This window comes from Callospermophilus lateralis, chromosome 17 (assembly GCF_048772815.1).
Source record: "Callospermophilus lateralis isolate mCalLat2 chromosome 17, mCalLat2.hap1, whole genome shotgun sequence".
Classification (NCBI taxonomy): Eukaryota; Metazoa; Chordata; class Mammalia; order Rodentia; family Sciuridae; genus Callospermophilus; species Callospermophilus lateralis.
The window spans coordinates 71,064,309-71,087,513 of NC_135321.1; the positions used below are offsets into that span (position 1 = coordinate 71,064,309).

The 23,205-nt window shown below is 40.3% G+C and overlaps 1 protein-coding gene across 1 annotated transcript in view; it reads right to left on the bottom strand.

The window, feature by feature from the left end:
* LOC143382624 (contactin-associated protein-like 3) overlaps positions 1 to 23,205 on the bottom strand; it is a 152,805-nt gene that overhangs the window by 80,240 nt on the left and 49,360 nt on the right. Inside the window, exons 2-5 of the mRNA XM_076836864.2 lie at positions 10,579 to 10,726; positions 5,054 to 5,257; positions 4,182 to 4,366; positions 3,170 to 3,313 (exon numbers count right to left, since the gene is read on the bottom strand). Of these exons, the coding sequence (XP_076692979.2) occupies positions 3,170 to 3,313; positions 4,182 to 4,366; positions 5,054 to 5,257; positions 10,579 to 10,726 (681 nt within the window). The remainder of the gene's footprint in view (positions 1 to 3,169; positions 3,314 to 4,181; positions 4,367 to 5,053; positions 5,258 to 10,578; positions 10,727 to 23,205) is intronic.

The window sequence follows — 23,205 nt, forward strand, 5'->3', positions numbered from 1 at the left end:
AGATATTAATTTTTATACTCAACCATGTCTCTGTTTTCTTGGGTAGCTTTTGAGTTTCCAGTCTGTTAGGAAAGTTTCATGCCCCCCACCAGGTTCTATGCATAATCACGCAGATTTTCTTCCAAGAATTGCTATCATTGTTGTTAGTTTCTCATCTTCCTGAAATTTACATAGTTTGGTATATTCAAAATAGAGATCCAGGTTTACTTTCTGCCTTATGGACACTGGTCTTTTCCGGAAGAATTTATGAGATAGATACTCCATTTTCCACTGAGCTGAACCCTACAACTTACAAGAAGACTGGGATCTTTCTGATGTCTTTGCTTTGTTCTACCAACTTGCCTAACCCCACCCAACACCATATTGATTCTTACGGGTTTGGGGCATGTTTTAATATCTGGCAAGTAAGGCACCATCTTTATGTTGTTCTTTATGTTTGTTTTTGTTTTTTATTTCAGGTGGTGGAAGGAAGGAACAGTGGTTATTTGTATGAATTTCAGTTGCAGAGAAAAAGCAATTTTTATTCTATTTGGAATTTTCTTTGAATAATTTTTATTAATATATTGTATATAATTTCCAGGGGGCGGGGAAGCATTACTAAAGTAACATAGACAATCTAGGTTAGTAGTTCTCAAGCTTTGTTGAACCCGATGGCTGTTAAAAATCCACACTGGACCAATTAAATCCCAGTCTCCTGGAGTGGATTGAGGTGAGAGTATCTTTTAGATCTCCTCTGGTGCCTCCAAGCTAAAGCCAAGTTTTAGAATCACTGATCCAAGGATTAAAGTCACTTTTAAGACTGAATCATATTTTTAAAAATTCTGTCTTAACGTACTTCAGAAACTAAAATAATTCAGTTTTCATTTTAAAATAATCTTCAATGTACATTAAAACTATATATATATATAAATCAGAACATCCATTCTTGGCTTTTTAAAAAAATTCTACTGAGTGTGATAAATTTTATTGTAAAAAACATTGCTATGATGAATTAAATATAAAAAGATGAACAGTAATAGACACTAACCCATAGTATAAATCTAATCATTGGACTATTATTAATATTTTAATTTTTTTTCATCAGCCGCAAATGGTAGGGATCCAGTCTTAACTGACCACAGCCATGCTGAGCCATGACAATCATGATCGGCCCAGAGGAACCTAGCCAGTTTTGTTCTGCATAGTTTTGCAGCAAACTACAAATAGATAAGACCATTAGAGTGGTAGGTGGAGCTTTAGAACCTGACCCTGGTGCAGGAATGAGCTCAGTTCTTTGGCATTAGCTTAAGAGAAGCCAGGAACATTCTGGCTTGCATGAAGTCATTTTAGTCCTAATCCATATATATGCCCCTCCTTCTGACCCAAATTGTGGAGATGCATTGGTTTTGCTGCCACCCAGGATGGAGCCTCTGTCCATAAGACCCCCAGTAAACAGCACTCTGTGCACTCCTGACTGTCTGCCTCTCCCTCTTCAGCCTACTGAGGCTGGGTTGTTCCAAACACTTGTCCTCATTGTTTAGGTGATAGTTGTTTGCACCCACCCAGAAGTGAAGCTTCCTGCCACAGATGAGCGATGGTTAGGTGAATGAGTCAATTCTGGCAATTGAATTTACCAAATTTTATATATATATATATATATATATATATATATATATATATATATATATATATATATATTCCTTTTAAATGTTGAAGCAACAGATTTTCTATTTTTATAAAGAACACCTGACATTGAAATAACTCTTAAAATGGAATTCTTTTATCTACCATTTTTTATTCCCATGCACAATTTGGAAGGAATCTTCTTTTCACTTGTTTCCATGTCAAACTGATACATTTCACCATCTTCAACCAATGAAATTAATTAGTTAATAGTTTTCTTTAGAAGGATATTTCGGACCCCATAGGTGTCAGGGTTATTGTGGTTCTCCTGATTGGTTATAATCAGGTGGTAATTATGCCAAGAAATCCATCAATGATCCAGTGTAATATGAAATTTGCATGGAAAACAATGTCTGAGTCCCTCCAATAGTCGTGGCTCCTTGTGACTCAATCTTAACTCATTCCCATTCACCTCAATGACAGTACGTAGGGCAACAGCCCCAAAGATGTCAGGGTGGGGATGAGGGGCTCTTCTTTACACCAGGGATTGGCAAATACATGATGGGTTGAAGTTCCAGAGGTGTTAGCTAGGCCTCTTGGTGTGGAGGCCCATTGTCCAGACACATCTTTGCATTAGGTTGGTTTCTGAGAATGCACCTCTGGCCAAGCTGGTGTCCTTCCTGTCCCAGAAATATTCAATGTCTCAGTTTCTCCAAGGATGGGGACTTCAGGTAAAAGACTCTTCTTCCTTTATCTTTCACCTTGTCAAAGGTACCTGGAGCCTTCTTATCAGTGTTCCCTTCCTGTTTCTCTTTTCGAGCACCTTGATGTTTTCTTAACCACCATTTATATTTCCTTGGCATGGTTCACAGTAGGCTTCTAACTCTTCCTCCTCTTCCTCCTTCTCCTTCTCTTTTTTTCCCCTTAAGCTCTTTGGAAGATTCATGGGTCTCATGGCTATTTTCCCCCCTTTCTACCTGCAAACCCAAGTGAAGTATTCATTTTGTGACCTGTTGAGCCAGAACTAAAGATATTGTACGATTTTGGTCCTAAAACCCATAAGCCAACTCCTTGCAGCCCATAAGAGGAAAGAAAACACTTTTTAAAACAATATCAGTAAGTAGTCCCGTGATGTGCTTCTAAGACTTGTTGAACTGAACATGAACTTGCCCTGTAACCCAAAACTTAGGTATTTTTAATTCTAAACATGGAAAGAAGTTTACTGATTTGGAAATATTTCCAGTTATTTAGGGATATTTCATTGGAGATTTTCATTGCAAAATAATTAGTCCCCTGAGAATAATAATACCCAAAATATTTGAGACATACAAAGTCTGATCTCCATGCAAAAATAAGAAGTTACTTTACTTCATATTAACATGAAATAAGCATATCCCATTAGCTTTTTAATACTTGATTAAAAAAAAACTTCTATCACATGGCCACTGTTTAAATCATAAGAGTTGATTTTATGAATGTTATATCAAATGAACACCCAAAAGAAATATTTTAAGGGCACAAAACACTAAGAATTCATTTTCCTTCCCTTTCCTTTTAAGATTCTTACCATAACAAGGACCTGTGGTTTGTGTTTCTTGGCTAATTCAACAATATCCACTCCATTATAATAAAGATTTTCTACACATCCATGAAAGTTTGTATGTGAGATGGCCGGGGACCCTGCAGATGTCGGGATTCCTCCAAAGCTGATCTTAGAAAGAAAAATGACATAAATAACATTGTTTAGTGATGTTTCGATTATCTGTTTAAAACAGTTACGGTTAACAGGTGCAAGCAATGGAGGTCACAAATCCATCTGTGTCCGATTATATTTCCACGTTTGTTCGTTTCAAATGGGGCCCCCTGTTCTAGGTGGCACTTTTTGATGGTGTTATTTCTAGCACCAGACTTTGTGCATTAACTTAAAGAAAAAGGTGGACAAACTTCCTCTGTGAAAGGCCACGTGGTGAATATTTTTTGCTCTGTGGGTCACTTGGTCCCTTCTGCACCACTCCATAGTGTAGTTTTAGCACCGAAGCAGCCACAGACAACGCATTTTGGAAATGGACATGTGTTCCAATGAAACTTTTTAAAACGACAAAATGACTCTTTTAAAATAAGACCAGATTTGGGCCCATAAAGTGCCAACCTCTACACTGGGTCCTATCTTTTGTTATTACACAGTTAAGGTAATAAAACCATGGATGATCTGGTATAGACCGGGGTCTCTGTAGATATTACGTGCCCAAACCATGGGTATCAGACACTCATCACAGCTTTCCTGGTTTGCTCTGATTCTTCGTGTGCTCAAAAGTAGCTCAAAGCTGTCCTTGAAGAACTGGCAGAATAGATGTTATTGAAAAGTTAGATACATACTGGCGATGTATTGCAAAAGATGTTATGTCCTCAAAGAAGTTAAGAAACTGTTTATAGGGCTGGGGTTGTGGCTCCGTGGTTGAGCGTGCACCTCACATATGGGTTCGATCCTCAGCACCACATAAAAATAAACAAATAAAATAAAGGGATTCTATCCATCTACAACTACGAATTTTTTTTAAAATTATGCAATTTATGATAACCTCAAAGTTAAGATCCAGGTAACTGGATTCTCCTCTTGCATGGAATTGACGAGTGTGTTTGTCCAACGTGAAGTTGACATGAGTGCCGAGGACCTCGATGAGGACGGAGTGCCAGTGCTGGTCATCCAGCAGGCTGCCCAGGGTGAGGTTCACGTGGGCACCAGCGGGCTGCAGGTTGGCATTGCCTGAAAGGAGAAAGCACAGCAGGCTGAGGTGGTTCTGTTAAAAAACGTGGATTTCCTTTGCTGCATCACCACTACAACTTATGTCCACCCTTCCATCCCACGTAGCTATCATCCAACTTGCTCTTCATCTGAAAACAATGATATCTTGACATCTTTTGTGATTTCCTTTGTATTCATTTTTACACTTTGTTGAAATTGCTTTTTTTTTAGTGATTTGTTTTTTATTACTTTTCATGACATCCTCATTTACCTTGCAAGTATTTTCTTTGCTAGAACATCACTATCGGCACCAGCTCATAATTTCACAACAGCCTATTCTTATCTGTATGATTATGTATAATGACAATATGTGATATATGTATAATGCATTTATAATGGCCTTCTTACTCAGTTGTCAAAATAGGTGCTGTTTGCATAAATCCTACTGGAGATATGTACAGGCTGGATGCATTTGCTAGCAGTGTCCCTCAGTTCTCATTCGCACTTTCCCATGACAATTCCACTTTGCACTCATTATCCCAGGGTAACTATCAGTAATGCGTCTGAACTCTCAAAGGTGTTTGGTTTCACTGATAAATTATATGGTCTCTTTCCTTAACTGTGAAAAGATGAAGTACCAGTGGACGTATTTCCAACTAGCCATATTTTTATTTTAATCGTTGGCATGAAAGTACAAATGCCTTTTACCTGAATTAAGAGAAAAGACAAGTTTTCCCTTAATTAATTGCAGAGATACGTGATTTCCATGTTGTCCTTCTCTGTGGAGTAGAATCCCATTGTTCTGCATGGTTTTAAATTTCAAAGAAATAACATCTCTTATCGGTCTTATGGGCTTTTTATCCAATCTGTATAGCAGGGCTCCTAGTCCATCAAAATAAACCACCTGAGATCCTGAGAAAGAGGATATGACAAAGTAATTCTAACAGTAATACATTGTACATTGCACCTGAAAATGGACAGGCCAATACACCTCAATATACACAAACACACAGGTTACATTTCTAGTTGCTCATTGAGGAAAACACTGATAACAATGTATTCTTGATGGGTGTCACAAGTTGATATACCTAATACTCACTGGTAGGCTTTTTCATTTTCCAAATTGATCACTGAAAAACACATTTATTAATATATTCTCATTGACTTCTGTCTTCATACTGGTTTATTTCTTCTCATTCTATTTGATTTTTAAAAATCAGGAAATATGTTGTATTTCTACTAACTGAATTGTCTGTTTTAAGATCGTTCTTCTGTTAAGAATCAGTGTCACCCAATTTAAATGATTTATTCATTCCCAGTAACTTTGACTTCTCTTGATTCTTATACATGTACACACATTAGTGAAGATTTTGTTTGTTTGTAAAAGACACACACGCACACACACACACAGCTGGTTCTGTTTCTCTGGAGGACCTTAACTAATAAAGGCATACATTTTTTATTTCGATGCTTTGTTGAGAGAGCATGACTTCAATAACACTATTTTGGGCCTTCCGGAGAAGCCTGTCAGAACTACAATTCTGCCGTTTCTTCTCAGCTTTCTAACGGGGCCTTACAATTTCAACTATAAAGGTCATGTTCATTCAGTTCATCAAAAAACAAGTGTGTCTTATCTATAATACAAAAGAACATCTGTCAAAATCAACTGAAGATGGAACAACAGACATACAAAAAAATTTAACATTACCCAGAAAAATCTCTTGTGTTTTTTCAAAAGTAGAAGGAAGAAAAAGAAGGCAGTTATCTTCAGAAAAATATATGTATCTAATAAACAGAGGTGCACAAAACATGTGAAGCCATCAGAAGCCAATCAGCCCAATCATTCAAGCTGAGATAGATTGTTTATCGTATTTAATTTCACAAAAATATTTCTGCAAGTCTTTTGTGTGGTTATCCCTTTTCTTTAGGTTATGCAAAAATATATATAAAAAATGGGCCTCAAAAAATCATCCATTTTGTGCAGCTAAATATTTGAAAGTTTACAAGTCTGATTTTCTCACATGGGGTTAATGTATGTAAGAGAAATTATTGTATTAAGTGCTACTTTATACTATATTATACTACATTCTGTGCAAAATATATGTAAACCAATTATTCCTTGTTATAGAACTAATTTTATGTGCACAATTAAAAGCAAAACTGTCAAATCCAAATGAAGCCACGTACAGTTAGGAGATGGCAATTAACCAAGGAAGGCTTTGGAAAGACAGCAAAGACTTCACACATTTCGCTGTTCCCGTCACTTCTGCTGTGACTGTGTCTTTATGTGTTGCTCAAAGATAACGCTAATATCTGGGCTTTTATATTTTGCAGTTGTTTAACACAGTGTTCTGCTCCTGAAGAGGTCCTGCCTGGGTGATTTCGATCAGGTTTTGAGTTTTGCTTTTCCTCATTCTCACTGTGACTACTCTAGTCCACAGCAGAATTGATCTTCTAAGAAACACAAAGGAGATTTCCTGAAATGTTTCTCTCAGGCAAATGGAAGAGCATAAGTGTAAGAAGACTTGTTTCAAGACTAGTTTCAAGGTGATGACCTTAAAACTCTAGTTCACGAGGTAATGCCTTGACTTTCTGTCAAATGTGACTGCGCTGCTTCAATCTAGAAATTTAACCACGTGCTTTTAACTCAGTATGGGGACTTTTGAATGAAATAAGTTAATATGATTTTTAAAAATCCAAGTTACAAAAAATAGTCAACTCTGACTCGTGAAGTCAATACATGAAAAAAAATGAAACTAAATAAAAGCTCATGTTTGGGATAGAGAACCTTTAGCTCAAAAATTAAGCAGCAATTTTAATTTTTGAAAATTGGGTGCTGGTGAGGGAGATCTCCACAAGGTCTTTCTCAGGAGTGATCCGCCCATGGGAGCAGCAAGCCTTTCAGGACTTGGTGCTTACAGGTAGTCTAAAAGTCAACCTTTTCCCCATCTGCCATATTTTTAGCAATTTAAGACTCTTGTAAGAGCAAATAAATATTTTATAGCCCTAATCAATACAAGTAAACCTCTATAATATATATTTGAACAAAAACAAAAAATAATAAAAATTCAGTATCACATTTATTATAAACTTTCATAATGACCTTTAAGAGAAAAATTTATTGGTACAAAATTCAATGATATGAATAGGAAATGCAGAGGGATACTGGAAAATTAGAAAACCAAACTTCTTCAAATTTTTCTGCCATCCAAAATGAATGGAGACAACTTAGTTCTTGGCTTAAAAGAGGAAGTGCTTGTCCAATTTGATATGAACTTGGTTTATAATTATTCAACTTACCAATTGAGATTATAGTTTTGATTACTGGATTTCTGTGGTTATTAACAACACAGATACACCACCATTAGATAGAGCTATATTTTCCAGTATGGAGGTTAATTTGTCTTATGTATTAAGACTCTGTTCTAGTCCCATTACCAGCTCTTTTCTTTCCCTTTTTGGGACATTTCATAATATAGAGTAGTAGTTCAGAGGAAGAACAAAGGAGTGAAAGCGTGAATCTTAGTTCCATCCTATACAGGTTACACAACTTCTCTGAGCTCAGTTTCCTCATCTGTGACATGAGACTGAAAACAGGCCTCCCTCACAAGACTGTTGTGAGAATCCGACGCGTTAACATCCGTGGAGTTTCACAACAGTGTTTAGCACACAGAAGGCCCACAGTGGATTAGTGCTTATGATTTCTAGAGCTCTGGGCAGAGAGAAAAAAAAAAAAGGTGGAAATTAGTTTTCAACAGCACACAGAGGACTTACAGGAAAGCCAGCAGCTTAAAATGATAACGAATTTCATTTCTGAAGGATGCAAGAAATCTTCAATTTTCAAGTCTCATGGTTGGATCCCACCCGGCAAGGAGAGAGATATTTACAACCATCCCACACCTAAGCTGCCTCCTTCTCTGCCAGCCAGCCTCTTCCTGAGCCTGACTCATTTCAGTCGCTGGTGACCTAAATCTTACTGGGAAGTATGTCTATCAATTCATTTTAGAGGCGAGAGAGAGTGTAGAAATGACACTCGAAGATGATTGGTACAATTACATCATCACTGCGCTTCCCCGAAAGGAATATTGGAAAAGAGCCAAAGACAGATGCATTCAGAGGCTCTCAAAGATTAATTCCTGTAAGACTAAGAACTTACTGTTACAGACAGTATTCACCTGTCTGGGAGGAATTTGGTAAAATCTATGTCCCATTCAGATAGCTCAACGTGTGGTACAGCCCTTGTCTAGCACACGTGGGTGTCTGGGTCCAATCCCTAGAATCTGGAAAAGCGGCAGAGATAGAGAAACTGCACATGCTAATCAGAATCCATGAAAATTTATAGTGATAGTGAGCATTTTGCTATAAATAGAGTGTAACTGGGAAAGGACACTGCCTTAAAGCAACGTCATATCCCATAATAAAATTCTTGAATCAAAACAGGGCAGTGGACATACAAATGAAAATACTGAAACGTACCACCCTTATTAACATAAAGTGTCAACAGCATAAACAAAATCAATACATCTGAAAAATAATTCCTCTAAGACAAAAAGGACATTGTAGAGATTCACCTTCTGGAGGACATATTTTGAGTTACTCAGTAGTGGTGAGATCTTATCCATCTGCATCTTGTTTCCCCAGTCACTCTTACCCAACAGCCCAAGTCTACAGAAGTTAATGGTGCCGAGAGATTCCACAAGATCTGCGCGGCGCACTGTGCTTCTTGGGACTGGTCACGGAGCTTTGATCTTTCCAATATTACTCTGAGGAGCTGCAGTAGCATCTCCTCATGAAGGAACATCAAGCTAATGGCAAATCCCCATCAAAGAGCGTATTCTGCTTTGAAGTCAGTAAACCTGAAGTTGTTTCAGAGTGATGGGAGGACAAGCTAATTTCAGAGCATCAAAGAGAAATTCCAAGTATCAGACACTGTAGCCATTGCAACAGTGAACTCAGCTGGGTTCAAGAGAATACAGTGATGAAAGAAAATGACCAATGGGAGGGGAAGAAAAGAAAGTCGGATGGCAAAACAACACCATTATACTTAATGTCCCATAGAAATGTAAACATTAGATTACAGAGTTAGGAAATTAATTGGCTTGCACAGGGGTTGAGTAACAGAATGTGAATAATAGCATTCATGACTTTAAATACTTCATGGGTGGTAGATTATTATTATGTTTTAGAAAATTAACATTCTGCAAGGTCAAAGCCAGGATTAGCAAAGAATGGAGGCGGGTGTTTGTGTGCAAACGGTATCACACGGGGGTCCAACCTGACCAAACCTGAGATGCCAAAGATATTTCCATCCAGTCTATTCTTTGCATGTTCTCCAGGTCAACACAGGAATTATTTTTTATTATTGTCCCATTCTGACAATAATCTATGATGATATAAAGAAATAGAACAAGTATATCCTGGATTATCCAATAACGGCTAGATGATAAACTCCTGCCACACAATTCCATGGTTTGCTTTTCACGTCTGTGTTACATACTCACATCACCTCCATTCTTTTTACTTTGGTCTCGCACATGCTAGACAAGCGCTCTGCCCTTAAGCTGCATTCCCAACCCTTTTTAATTTTCTATTTTGAGACAGGCTGACCTTGAACCTGTGACCTTCCTGTGTCAGCTCCCAAGGAGGTGGAATTGCAGGCGAGTCTTTTGACTTTGATTATAGTAATAGATGAGAAAAAGAGGCTGACATAATGACATAATAGATGAGAAAAAAGAGGCTGACACGATGCATATACATGTATCCCCACCAAGGAAGAAAAAGTGAAGCCTCAGTGCGCTGTACAGAGGTTTCCCAGGGACGTCAACAGAGAGAGGCAGAGTCAGAACTGAGACACCACTGAGCAGGCGCTGTGCCTAAGAAACTGGAGCCCCCATCCCCCCTGCATTCCTATACTGAGTGTCCACACCAGAAGAGCAGCATCATCTGCCCCTGGTTGGAACTTTATTGGCTTTATTCAGTGGCTATTACATAGTAAGTACTCTGTTAAACTCTGGAAATCTAAATATTAATACATCGTGGTTAAATGCAACTATAAAAAGTAAAAACTAAAGTCCACTCTGTCATGGGAAGATAGACACAAGATTTAAAAAATAAAAAAAAATCAGTTTGGCTGCACAGCTATTTAAAAACCAGAAGTCAAGTTCAGTTGGCAGTCTGGCTTTTGCGGCATCTCATGCAGGTGTGGATTTCTTCCAGTAACCAAGGCTACTTACTGTATGCACACCCATACACCTCGACCCGCATCCCAATCCTGCCCTTGGGGTTCCAGGCTAAAGGCAGGAAGCGCAGGAACCTGGCTTCGAAGGGGGGCTGGAGCCGGTAGTGCACCACACTGTCCGCATTTGTGTTTCCTGAAAATCCCTGCGAGAAATCAGAGAAAGATCCAGGTCAGGGCAGAGCACCACATTCCCTTGGCCTCTGCTCCGAGGACGGCAGAGCACGTGCGCCCTGTTGCTGCGGGAAAGCCTTCTTTCGAGAATGTCTGCTAATGTCTAGCCCAGAGGTGTCGCCCTCTCCTGGGTCTCTCCATCAGCCACCATTGTCCAAGTTTTCTTTATTTACCGGCAGTGGAAATTTCATCAGCACCTTTAACATGTCCACAAACACAGTAGCTTCCATCAGATTTGCTTTTCTGAATTTTTTATCTCCTCCTCTAACCTCCAGGAAATAAAGATGCTCCCATCAACCACATCACCCAGGTGATAAAACACCTGGGTGATGAGCGTCCAATGCTACAGAAGAATGGACGTGAATGGGACGTGGGGGGGGGCAGACCTAGCATGGATCTAGCCCCACCCCCATAGGTTTCAGACAGGAGACCAGCTGGAGGTCAGTGGCTACCACCTAGGGTGGGGGGGGCTCACATCCTAGGAGTTTTACTTCAGTGGCAGATTCATCCCATGGCACCTGGCTGTCATCAGTGCAGGTCTTCCTTCCTATTGTACCTCCAAACCCAGATTTCCTATGGCCAGAGTTCTGGGGGTATCCAGGGAACTCCCCCCCACACACAACCTTATCTACCCAGGGCAAGGGACAGTGCTTTTGCCTAGTGTCACCACGTGAATATCATCATGAAGGACCACAGTGAGAGCAAAGAAGGTTATATAAAATACTCTTTGTCTCGTTTCCAGCTGTGTGTGGGGGAGGGCAGGCGAAGGAGGTCGGATCACTACCATGCACAATTAGGACACGTTAATCAAAAATCAAAACTAATAAAAATGTGCAGGAACAAGGGGAAGACTGATGTTCCTGCACATACACATTTATTTGAGGTCACTTACCAATGACCGGTTCAATCAATAAGGTAAGAACAGTGCTGATAACCACTCAGATGGAAGTAAAAACTTAGAAAAATTAATATTTTCATTTCTTATACGATCTTCTGCTGCATATAACTCCCTTTACTAGGGTGTTCAAACATAGCATGTGGGTTTTATATGCAAAAGTGCAGGGGTGGGTGGAGATGAGGGATTCATGAAGAATCCGCTTCCTAATGAATAAAGGTTTTAATCAAACTTTTTAGCTGCATCTAAAGCTACATTAGAGAGAAATTCAGACAGAGAGACCCTTTCACTTAATAATCATGAAATTAAGGAGTAAAATGTCTGCTTGCCGAGACTCTAACAGTAGAATAGCTTTTTCCTAACATGCCTGGGGCATGCAGTTACACTCAATGTTTGGAGCTGGCCCATTACTTCAACCAGCTGTCAGGGACGTTATCTGGGCTGGGGCTGGGGCTCAGTGGTAGAGCACTTGCCTAGCACATGTGAGGTGCTCGGTTTGATCCTCAGCACCACATAAAAATAAATAAATAAAGGTATTATGTCCATCTACACCTAAAACCATGTTTTTCAAAGGATGTTATCTGCCCAATTATTTTGCTTTGTTAAAGAACTTGCCAGCTTAACAATACAAATGGAATTAGAATCATCTATCTGCAAAGTCCCAGACCACCTGTGGGCTTCCCTTGGTATAAATAAATGGAAATTGAACTACAGAACAGCCTTAGTGAGGGCGGTCAATTTCAATGCTAGTGTTAAGTCATATTATTCATATCTTTTAAAAATTATAACCAGTTCCTTAAGATACCCACCAAACAAAGCCGTTCTTTAAAGATGCAGAAATTAAAAAGAGAGGGATGATCTATACGAGTATTTCATTCCTGTAACATTTAGGGCTCATTCTCAAAATCACCTTCTATTTTACAATAAAATACTGTGTCTTTAAAAATGTAAGGTAGTCTTTTATTCATTAAATTCCAAATTTGCCTTGAGAGTTTCCATAAGAGACATGAATTTATAGGCAAGCAAAAACAGAGGCACGTTCGACATAAAGAATAAAGAGCTCTTCCTGCCTGGTTTTGTTTCATTGAAAACAAAGGTTCTAGAAGCAGAGGGCCAGGCATTCTCTGTGGAAATGTACAGCCCTCAGCAACTCTCCGGAGCCTTAAATCTTCATTTAGAGACAAATAAGAGACGCAGCACCGCTGAGAGGGGACGGTTGGCAAATGACTTTTAGAATCCACAGTCCTTCAAATTCTCTTCTGTCCTTGCTCGGGCACCTGACCGTGATGGAAGGCACCATAATTTCTTTTGAAAGTGAAAAAATAATGTCTACCTGAAAATCGTGGAAATGACTAAACCCATGAATGTATGTAAAGGATTTGTCAGATTATAGACTATTCTCTCCACAGAATTCCCCGCCACTCGTGTGTATGTGTTACAGTTTGGGGGGGACTTCTGAGAAACTGAGACGGTAAAAAAGACCCCCTTCAAACCCTGATTCTTGCAATCAAGTCAGAAGGATTTCAGACACGTCACTCAGAGTAACAGGAATGAGTTTATTGAAGGGACAGGAAAGCGGAAGGGGACACTCTGAAGGGAGAGAATATGTCCTCTCGGAGTGGAGAGGGATAGTGTGTCTCTCCTGTACTCTGGTTTTATTAGAGATCCCAGAGAAGTTTCCAGAAAGTCCCACCCAGACCCACCTCTTGACTTTTGACTGACAGCAAAATGACTTCAGATTTGAAAGTACCAACAGCCAGGACAAATCTAGGTCACCTTGGCCTATACCGACCAGTTCTAATTGGATTCTTAACCACATGTTCTTACAGATTTTATGGTTAGGAGGGACTATCCTTATCTTCCAGTTTCAGGTTATGGCCACAGAATTCTTCCCTTCAGGGTAACTTGGATTCCTCTTATCAACATCAATTTAGGTCTGCGTTTCTCCTGCAGATAACAGGGAGTTTGCTGAGGAATGTGACGTGTCCTGTCCACGTAGGCCAGGCAGGGCTGCAGGTCAATTGCTTCTTGGGAAAGAAAGCACGTGAGGGTCTGCACGGTGGCCCACTTTACAGAATCATCCCCTTGACCTCCTGTTCCCACCATCCTCCTCTGTCTGTCCCCTAACACTTTGGTTTGCTCTTCACATTCACATTGGCCAGATTTAACAATCAGAAGGCTGGAGGGGCTACAACGCTCGTGAGACCACCTGGCCTCCTACCTAATGTGGCTTCATGGACGACACTCTTGATGAGGGGTCACTATCACACGCCCAGCCTTCAGGAGACAAATGGTCGGCCAGTCTAAGATTCATCAACAACAGTAATTTTTAAGAAACCTCTTAGAGAGCTGTCATTCTGAAACAGTCCTGTCTTTAATGCATTTTTATTAAATCTTTATTTTAAACGATGAGTTACAGAAGTGAACCTCAGAGACATTTGAAAGCAGGATTAAGTCTCCACGAGGTACCACCAGTGCACCAAGCAATCCCACTGTTTCTTCAGTCAGAACTCACAAAGAAACAAACATGTATGAAAGATACCAGTTTTTTGTTTTTCCAACACTTGAAAGTACTAAATAAGGAGCTCAGTGCCTAGCATGTGTGACACACTGGGTCAGATCCTTAGCACCACATAAAAATAAATAAAATCAAGGCAGTCTGTCCATCTACAACTACAAAAAAATATACTTTATAAAAAAATGTACTAAACAAGACTCTTATTTCAATATGCTGTTACTATCTTAGTTGTAACGGTGATGAGGCAGGACAGCACCCCTGGGTAAGAAGCACCCTGTACTCCTCAGCTATAATTCTCCTTGGATTGCCCGACTTAGCTGATATTGGACATGAGCTTCAGTCTCTGCAATCTCAGCTTCTTTGTGAATAATATGGGAAATATAACAACTGCTCTGCCCAATTTATAGCTTGTTGAAAGTTTCTGAAAGTGCCTTAAAAATTCTAAGGAGCTATACAAATGAAAGACATAATTAACCTGCCCCATAAGATATGTTAACAAGACTATTTGATTAAGATAGTTTGTAATTTATAAGTGTTATTAGGAAAAAAAATTGTATTAATGCTAAGTGTAGAGCATTAGGAGTGTAATTAACCCGGCATATGCCCTGAGAGCATTTTATGAAGCGATTAAATGGTGCTTCTACAGGTTATTAAAAAGTGAGTATATTATCTTTATCACCTTTCTATGAGTAGTATAATTACACCTGTGTAAAAAGTGAATTAGTAGAAAGCATGATGAAAGATAAAACAACATTTATGTAAATTTAAATATGTCTGAACAAAAGAATCGAGCTTTTTTTTTTTTTTAGAAGAATACACAAAACACATTGGACTCAGGAAAGGTGAATCATAGGAATGATGAATGAATGAAGAGACACGGAGGCTCAAGGCCACCTCGCACAGACCAGAATAATTCTTTACTGATGCCTCATTGAAGAATATGACCAGTCAAACCCTCGGCACCCAAAGCCAAGAACACACACACACACACACACACACACACATACACACAGGCTCCAGCATGTGGACCCAAGTATCTGGATGGAGCGCCTTCAACCTTGTGCTGATACCTCCTGACCTTCTCTCTTCTCCAGGGACCAGCTGTGACTGAAGGAAGGGCTGCTGCAGTGTGGCCTGGGGCTGACCCAGAGACTTGTCCCAGCTGACTGTGAAGCCATCGCTCCAGCAGGGTGATTGACTTCTGTGACTGTCTGCTACATTGGATGTCCCCTCCAAAACTTGTGTTGAAATTTAATAGCCATACTACCAAAAGTGGTATACAGGTTTAATGTAATTCCTATTAAAATCCTAATAAGATTCTTCACAGAAATTGGAAATACACTCATGAAATTCATTTAGAAGAGTACAAGGCCCAGAATAGTTAAAGCAATCCTTAGCAAGAAAAGTGACGCAGACCTTAAGTTATATTACAGAGCTATAGTAACAAAAACAGCATGGTATTGGCACCAAAACAGACATGAAGACCAATGGAACAGAATAGAAGACACAGAGATAACATAAATACAGTTATTTCATATTGGACAAAGGCACCATAAACACACATTGGAGAAAAGAGAGCCTCTTCAACAAATAGTGCTGGGAAAACTGGAAATCCTTATGTAGAAGAATGAAATTTAGCCACTATCTCTCACCCTGGACAAAAATAAACTCAACGTAGATCCAGGACCTATGCATTAGACTGGAGACCTACATGTACTAGAAGAAAATGTAGGCCCAACTTTCCATGACGTCACTTAGGAACTGACTTTCTCAACAAGACTCCTAAAGCATAAGAAGTAAAATCAAGAATCAATAGAGGGGATGGTATCAAACTAAAAAGTTTCTTCAAAGCAAAGGAAACACACAAGAACATGAAGATAGATCCTACAGAATGGGAGAAAATCTTGACCACCTGCACATCAGATAGACATTAATCTCCAGGATATATAGAGAACTCAAAAGACTTAACACCAAAAATGAATAAATAGATAGATAGATAGATAGATAGATAGATAACCAATCAATAAATGGGCAAAGGAACTGAATATAGACACTTTACTGAAGAAGAATTGCAAACGGTCAAAAAATATATGAAAAAATATTCAACATCTATAGCAATTAGAGGAATGCAAATTAAAACTATACTGATATTCCATATCACTCCAGTCAGAATGTTAATTATAAAAATACAAGTAATAATAAGTGTTGGCAAGGATGTGGAGAGAACGGTACACTCATACATTGCTGGTGGGACTGCAAAATGAGGCAACCACTCTGGAAAGTAGTATGGAGATTCCTCAGAAAACTTGGAATGGAACCACCATTTGACCCAGTTATCCCACTCCTCAGTATATATCCAAAGGACTTAAAATCAACATACTACAGTGACACAGCCACATCAACATTTATAGCAGCCCAATTCACAATAACTAAGCTATGGAACCAACCTAGGTGCCCTTTAACAGATAAATGGATAAAAAAATGTGATACATATACACAATGGAATATTACTAAGTCATAAAAGGAATGACTTTTGCAGGTAAAATGCTAAGTGAAATAAGCCAGTCCCAGAAAACCAAAGGCCAGATGTTCTCTCTGGGCATGGAGGGTGGAGAATAGAAGTTCACTGGATTAGACAAAAGGGAATGAAGGGAAGGTAGGGTGATGGGAATAGGAAAGACAGTAGAATGAATCAGACAGAACTTTTCTATGTTCACATATGAATAAGTTTTAAAAATTAAAAAGAATCTTTAACATTGTAACATTAAGTCATGGGAACTTTCAGAGGTGATTAAGTAACAAGGGCTCCACCTTCATATGAATTAATGCTCTTACTGTAGAAGTTGGTTAGTTATCACGGGAATGAGTTTCTGATAAAAAGTATAACTTTGATCCACTTTTTCTGTCTCCCAAGCTCACTTGCCTTTCCACAGTGTTATGTTGCAGCACAGGGGCACTATGTTCTTGAACTTGAACTCACATATACCTCTATTGTTTATAAATTCCTCAGTCTGTGGTAGTCTGTCATAGCTACAGGAAACTGGCTAAGACACTGTTGAAGGTTTTTTAAAGTTTGGAATTTCCAATAAGTGGAAAATTATAGGAGCCCCACAGATTGACCTGAGTCTGAGTTAAGTCCCAGCAGTTATTAGTTCCATGACTGTGAACAAATTACTGGTGGCCCATGTGAATAGGATGAACATATGATAAATGATTAATCATTACCAAACGCTGCTTGTTACTGTCATTGTTACTATGCTAAATATTTCCTCCTCTTCTTATAACACTGTTCTCTGAAGCAAGGATCAGAGAATAAGGTATATCCACCCCCTCCAACCCCACAACTCTCCATGAGCCTCTGCACACACCCTTAATTCTCAAATGGACTCATCTTCATCCATAGGTCAGCAGCTCCTCACTAGCAGGTGATATTAGGAAAGAATAACATTTTTTTTCATGTTAGTTTCAGAGGATTATAGATATTGATGTAGCCTGCAAAACTGCTTCTTATTTAAATTGGTACCTATAATTGGCTATGTGAGGAGTGTATACTTAATTATTTTTTTCAATACTAGGGATTGAACCCAGGAGTACTCTACAATGAGCCAAGACCACCCCCCCAGCCCTTTTTATTTTTTACTGGGAGACTGGGTCTCACTAAGTTGCTGAGGCTGGCCTCCAACTTGCAATCTTCCTGCCTCAGCCTCTCAAATTGCTGGGATTACAGGTGTGCACCACTGCACCCAGCTGTACTTAATTATTTTAAAGTAAGGGCTCTTGAATCGCCATTTTCTGTTAATAATTTACTAGCCACTATATACTACATTAGTGTTTATTAACATAAATAAAATGAGGAAAGTGGGGCTTCACTTGATTCTAGTACAACTGAATGGACTTAACCAGGAGTAAGACATGTGGGTAGCGGTGCTGGCTTTTACGCTGATTAGCGGTGAGAATCAGGGTGAGTAACTGAGGTGTCAGTTTACATGAAGGGCACCGTACAAACTACTACAAAATCCAAAGCCTTTCCCTCTAGCCCTGAAGGACTGGACTGGGTTTCTATTCAGGTATAGATAAGCTCAGTTGTTATAGAGAAAATGAAGGAATAATCCCCAATAGTACGAGTCCCATATCTAAAATACACGTGTAGATAGGTGGATATATTTAATCAGGTACAGACTCTGATTTGAAGACGGAGTCATGGAGAATGTCTGCATGATGTTGATATTTGAACCTGTGGTCTGGACGTGAAGTGTCCCTGAAGGACTCACGGGTTGGAGACGTGGTCCCCGATGCAGCATGTTCAGAAGTGGGGCCTGGATCATGAGGGCTCTGACCTCCTCAGTGGATTAATCCACTTGATGGATCCATGATTGAATGGATGACTGGGAGGCTGTGAGACCTGTGGAAGGTGGGTCCTTGCTGGAGGAGGTGGGTCACGGAACCTGCCCTGAAGCGGGTGTTTTACACACACCGACGCCTACATATGTAACACAGTCTAATAGGCTTTCTTACCGAGATATTGCCACGGACTTTAAGTGACCCCACTCATTAATTAAATGCCTTTTCTAAAAGCAGGTGATTCATCTAGCTGTCCTTTGGCTTGGCCCTGGGAGAACCCTGCTCGGTGACATTGATGAGCAGGGCCTCCTGCTCTCGGGTGTCCCATCAGACATCTAGAGCTGGCTTGTCATTAAAGTCCAGGCCATTCCCCTGGCGCCATCTCTTGGAGGCATTCAGTGACCAGCCTGTACTGTCCACACAGTGGACCCTGCTGCAGAATCAGGGCCTATTCCAGGCCAATAAACGCCTTCTGTGTTGAGGGTTGGGCCAGGGCCCCCAAGACTCACACCCCTCTCTGAACTTCCTGGCTCTCACCGGTGTTGAGCACATAGTTGGCGCCTAGTGGATACTAGTGGGTTGACCTGGTTGTCAGAGGGCATCTCTAGAGACCGGGCCCTTGGTCTGCACATATCTGGGTATCTGCGGTCCTTGGCTGGAATGGGGTGCTGCTCTCTGCATCTGAACCTCTGCCCTGGTTCTGCCGCTTGCTACCAACCACAGAGCAGTTACTTAATTGGACCGTTTTCACCCTTCGCATTGCCGAGGGTCCCAACTTGCCCAGGCTAAGAATGAGCTGGGAACGACTATTACTAAATCAATGGCCTAAGTAGTGTTTTAATTGCTACAGTTTAGGTCTTAAATGTCCCTGTAAAGGCCATATGCTAAAGGCTTGGTGGCCAGCCTGTGGGATTATTAGAAGCTAGTAGAACCCTGGGGGGGGGGGGCGGCGGGGAGCAGAGGAAGGAGGTGAGGCCCAGGGAGTGGCCTTGAAGAGGTGATGAGCCCATTTCCTCTCCTCTTTGCTTCTGGCTGTCAAGAATTCAGCCCTTTTTGTGCCCCACACTCCTGCCTTGGTGTCCGGTGCTGTCGCACACCCCAGCGCAGCAGGGCCAGGTGACCACGGCCCAAGACCTCTGAAACTCTGAGCCAGAATAAGCCTTTCCTCCTTTTCCTCAATCATCTCAGCTAGTTTGTCACAGTGATGCGAAGCTAACACCGTTCTTCAGGTCACTTGTTTGTCATGTTTAAGGGTCAGTACTGGCCATCGGATAGATGGATCCATTTTGTCCATCTTAGGGGAAAAACAGATCAACACCCTTTGTTAAACTGGACTATCCACGTGACCTTCTCTCTGTGCGTTGGATATGCCACTGAAATGGTCATGATCCGGGAGCTGTTGTGGAAAACAGTCCACAGTCCTCACAGATTAAGAATAGCTGTGACAATGGCTCAGGGAGAGAGGGTGCCTGGATAGAAGCCGTGACTCTGAGGCCTGCAGCTGCCCTTGGGGAACTTAAAGCAGGATAAAGCTCCCCATCTCTGACCTCTTTTTGTACCTGTCTCCTTTATTACCTTAAACTGTGGGTCACCTCCCTGCTCCGCTCAGCACATAGGCATGCCAGTCATCTAAGAGGGGTTCATCTACCAACTAGTAACACAAGGTCCATTGGCCCTTCATTGACCTAACCTATAATGTCCCCTTGAAGACTGAGGCAAGATTTGCAGCCGCCTGTTTCAGCCCCTGGAGTGCTGCCCCAAGTCATGTCCCCCTCCCAGGATCACAGGTCCCACAGACAAACATCCTGAGCAGCAGGTGGGACTTGCCCCCTCAGGTGGTAAGGACCTCTGCAGAGCCAGCTCCTCCCAGAACCAGCCCTGAGAGTGGTCAACAGACCTCGGTCCGACCAAGGCTGCTTAGTGAGGCAGACCTCTGGCCTCTGCCCGTCCTTCCTCTATTGAAACCCCAAAGCTCCTGTCCGCACCTGCAGACAGGCCCGAGATGCTGGGTCTGCCTTGGCCTTCCCAATAGGGTCATGGTGCCTGAAGTTCTTTTCTTGCTTTTCACCCTGACCTTTTCTGCTTGGTTTTTAAGGTGAGTGGCCAGACCAGGTTTGGGGGGATCTCTGGAGTCAGGCCTCTGCTGTAGCAAGCTGCCAGGGAAGGAAGCACACCCTCGGAGCATCAGCCTGTTGCAGCCAGGAGGAGGAGAGTGAGCCACCCTGGGGCTGAATCCACCTTTCTGTTCTCTGTGTTTCTGTTTCCTCTCCCTCTGTGCCTGCATCAGCTGATTTTCCATTCTGTGAGGCAGAGAAATGAACTCCTGGAGTCCAGGGCCCTGGATTCTGATGTCTTCTCCTTGACAATGCCCCCTGGGCCTTGCCCTTCCTTTTCCTCTCGTCTGGGGCTCTGTGGAGCCGGTTCTTTTGAACCTACTTGGGCTTCTGCCATTTTATCTAGCAGGGAAGTTTGGAATCTGTAATTCTGTGGTACCAGTCAGGAGGGAAGGGACCAAGGTAGATGCAGAAAGGAGGTTGATTGGGGGAGATCTGTTGTATTTGGTTAAGAATGGCAAGTGCTAATTTTGTCTCAATGCTAGGGAAATTTTTCACTATCTGTTTTTTGTTTTTTTTTTTTTTAATTTTTAACAGCTATAAACCTAAGACTAAGAAAAAGATGATTTTCCCCTGCAGTACGGCTGGCCTTTGTGTCTGAAAGTACACTTGGATTCAAAGTTACTGTTCTCCCTTTCTTGTCTGGCTCTTGGTCTGTGATGTTTGGGTAACTGGGAGATCCTTTGTTTCAGAACACTTGTCACATTTGCTCACGGCACTGAGTGTCTCTCCTGATGCTCCACTAGGTAAATTTGCTTTTTTTTTTTTTTTTCTTTCTTTTGTCTCCTCTTGGTCATCCTAACCTGGTCCCTTTTAAGGCAGAGGTTCTGTGAACACCAGATCATAAAGGCCTAACAAAAGGGGCACTTCCACTAAAACGAGAAAGGATTTAAGGGAAGGAGAAGGGTTTGGAGAAAACCCCATCTTGTATGGCAGCTGGTTCTGAGTCTAATAATCCTGGTCCAGATTCAGTGCCTCTGGGTGAATCTCCCACCCAAAAATTCCTTAAAAAACAAACAAACAAACAAACAAACAAACAAACTACAGCCATTTCTTTCTGTTTTTCTTTTCTTTCTTTCTTTTTTTTTTTTTTTTTTTTTTTTTGCAAAATCAACTCCTTTTTTGAGCTTGTGGTTATTCTGCTGAATTCACTGAGGAGGCAGGGTCTGCGTGCTTAAATTCATATATTTTTGTTCTGTTTGGTTTTGTGTAAATATAGGCTTTTGGCCCTCAGTCTGTTCTGCTGTCTTTACTCAGAAATTGGTTATTCAAGGGTTAAGTCTCACCCAGTCTAGAAAACCAAGAGGGTTAGGAAAGGGTTAACTCTCCAACTCACAGAGGACAGGGCTGAGGAAAAGGGAGAGGAATGAAAGAAAGCCTTTCTATTGCCATAGAAAAGGGCTTAATCCAAGGCTTATATAAAACTTGCAAATAAGCACCTTAACATTTACAAAAATACACTATATTGGGGTCTATTAAATGTGGTTTTTTTTGTAAGTTTTTCAGATTTAGAAAACATTTTGAAATTGTTTTCTTCCTGGACCTTCTCTACATAGAAGACCACTAAGAGCTAATTCTAATTGACATTGAAAAAACCTACTAAAACTTGAGGCTGTGTTTTGATTTAAAAAAAAAAAAAAGTATAAAAAGCATAAAGTATTTTGTCTTATTAAAAAAGGAGCAATTTGCCTAAATTTAAAAGTTTCATATATGGGGTAAAAATGGGAGCGCATATCCCACTTGAATCAAAGTGTGAAATATGATATATCAAGAACTATGTAATGTTTTGAACAACCTACAATAAAAATTAATTTAAAAAAAAAAAAGTTTCATAAGGATTATTTCTAATTGTAAACTAAAGACAAAATAAGGCCAAAAAATAATCAGTAAGTAGGAAAAAAAGGATATTAAAAGGTTATAAGTGTGAGGACATATTTTGGGGAATGTTTTGGGATTAAAAAAATAGATTTTGATTGGCAAAATAAGATTTTTTTGTCCTAAGGTCACAAATGAACAAGAAAGCTCAAACAAGAATTAAGGATATAAACAAGTTGTAAAATGTCTAAACCAGTCACAGAAGATTTGTGAAGGACCACATTAGGAAATTCATGTATGATTAAGTTGGCTATAACTGAAAAAGTTATTTGAAGCACTTTTCTGAGGTCCAAGTTTAATACACTGATGTCAAACCAAAATTAAATCCTCCACGTTTGAGACAACAGGTTTTCTGCTCTTAGTCACATTTACCAAGAACTGGCTGGAAGAACAAAGATTTTGTGCTCTAACAAAAGAATCTCTGTGTTTGCTGTCTTTGTGAGGCTTTTGTTATTTAGGAAATAGAATCTTAGCAGAGTTATGGTTTATTCAAGTGTCTATTTTATTTTATAAATGACCACTTTATAAATAACTATTATTTGGGGCCACTGTACTATGTATGTGGTACCCTAGATAGCTGTGAGTAGAGCTGTGTATGCATCTGAGGGCTAACTATGCCATGGCTGAGCTTTGTTTGAATATTATACAAAGATGTGTAAGGTTAAAGGTGTACAGATTAATACATGAAGGTAAGCTATAAGTTTTCTC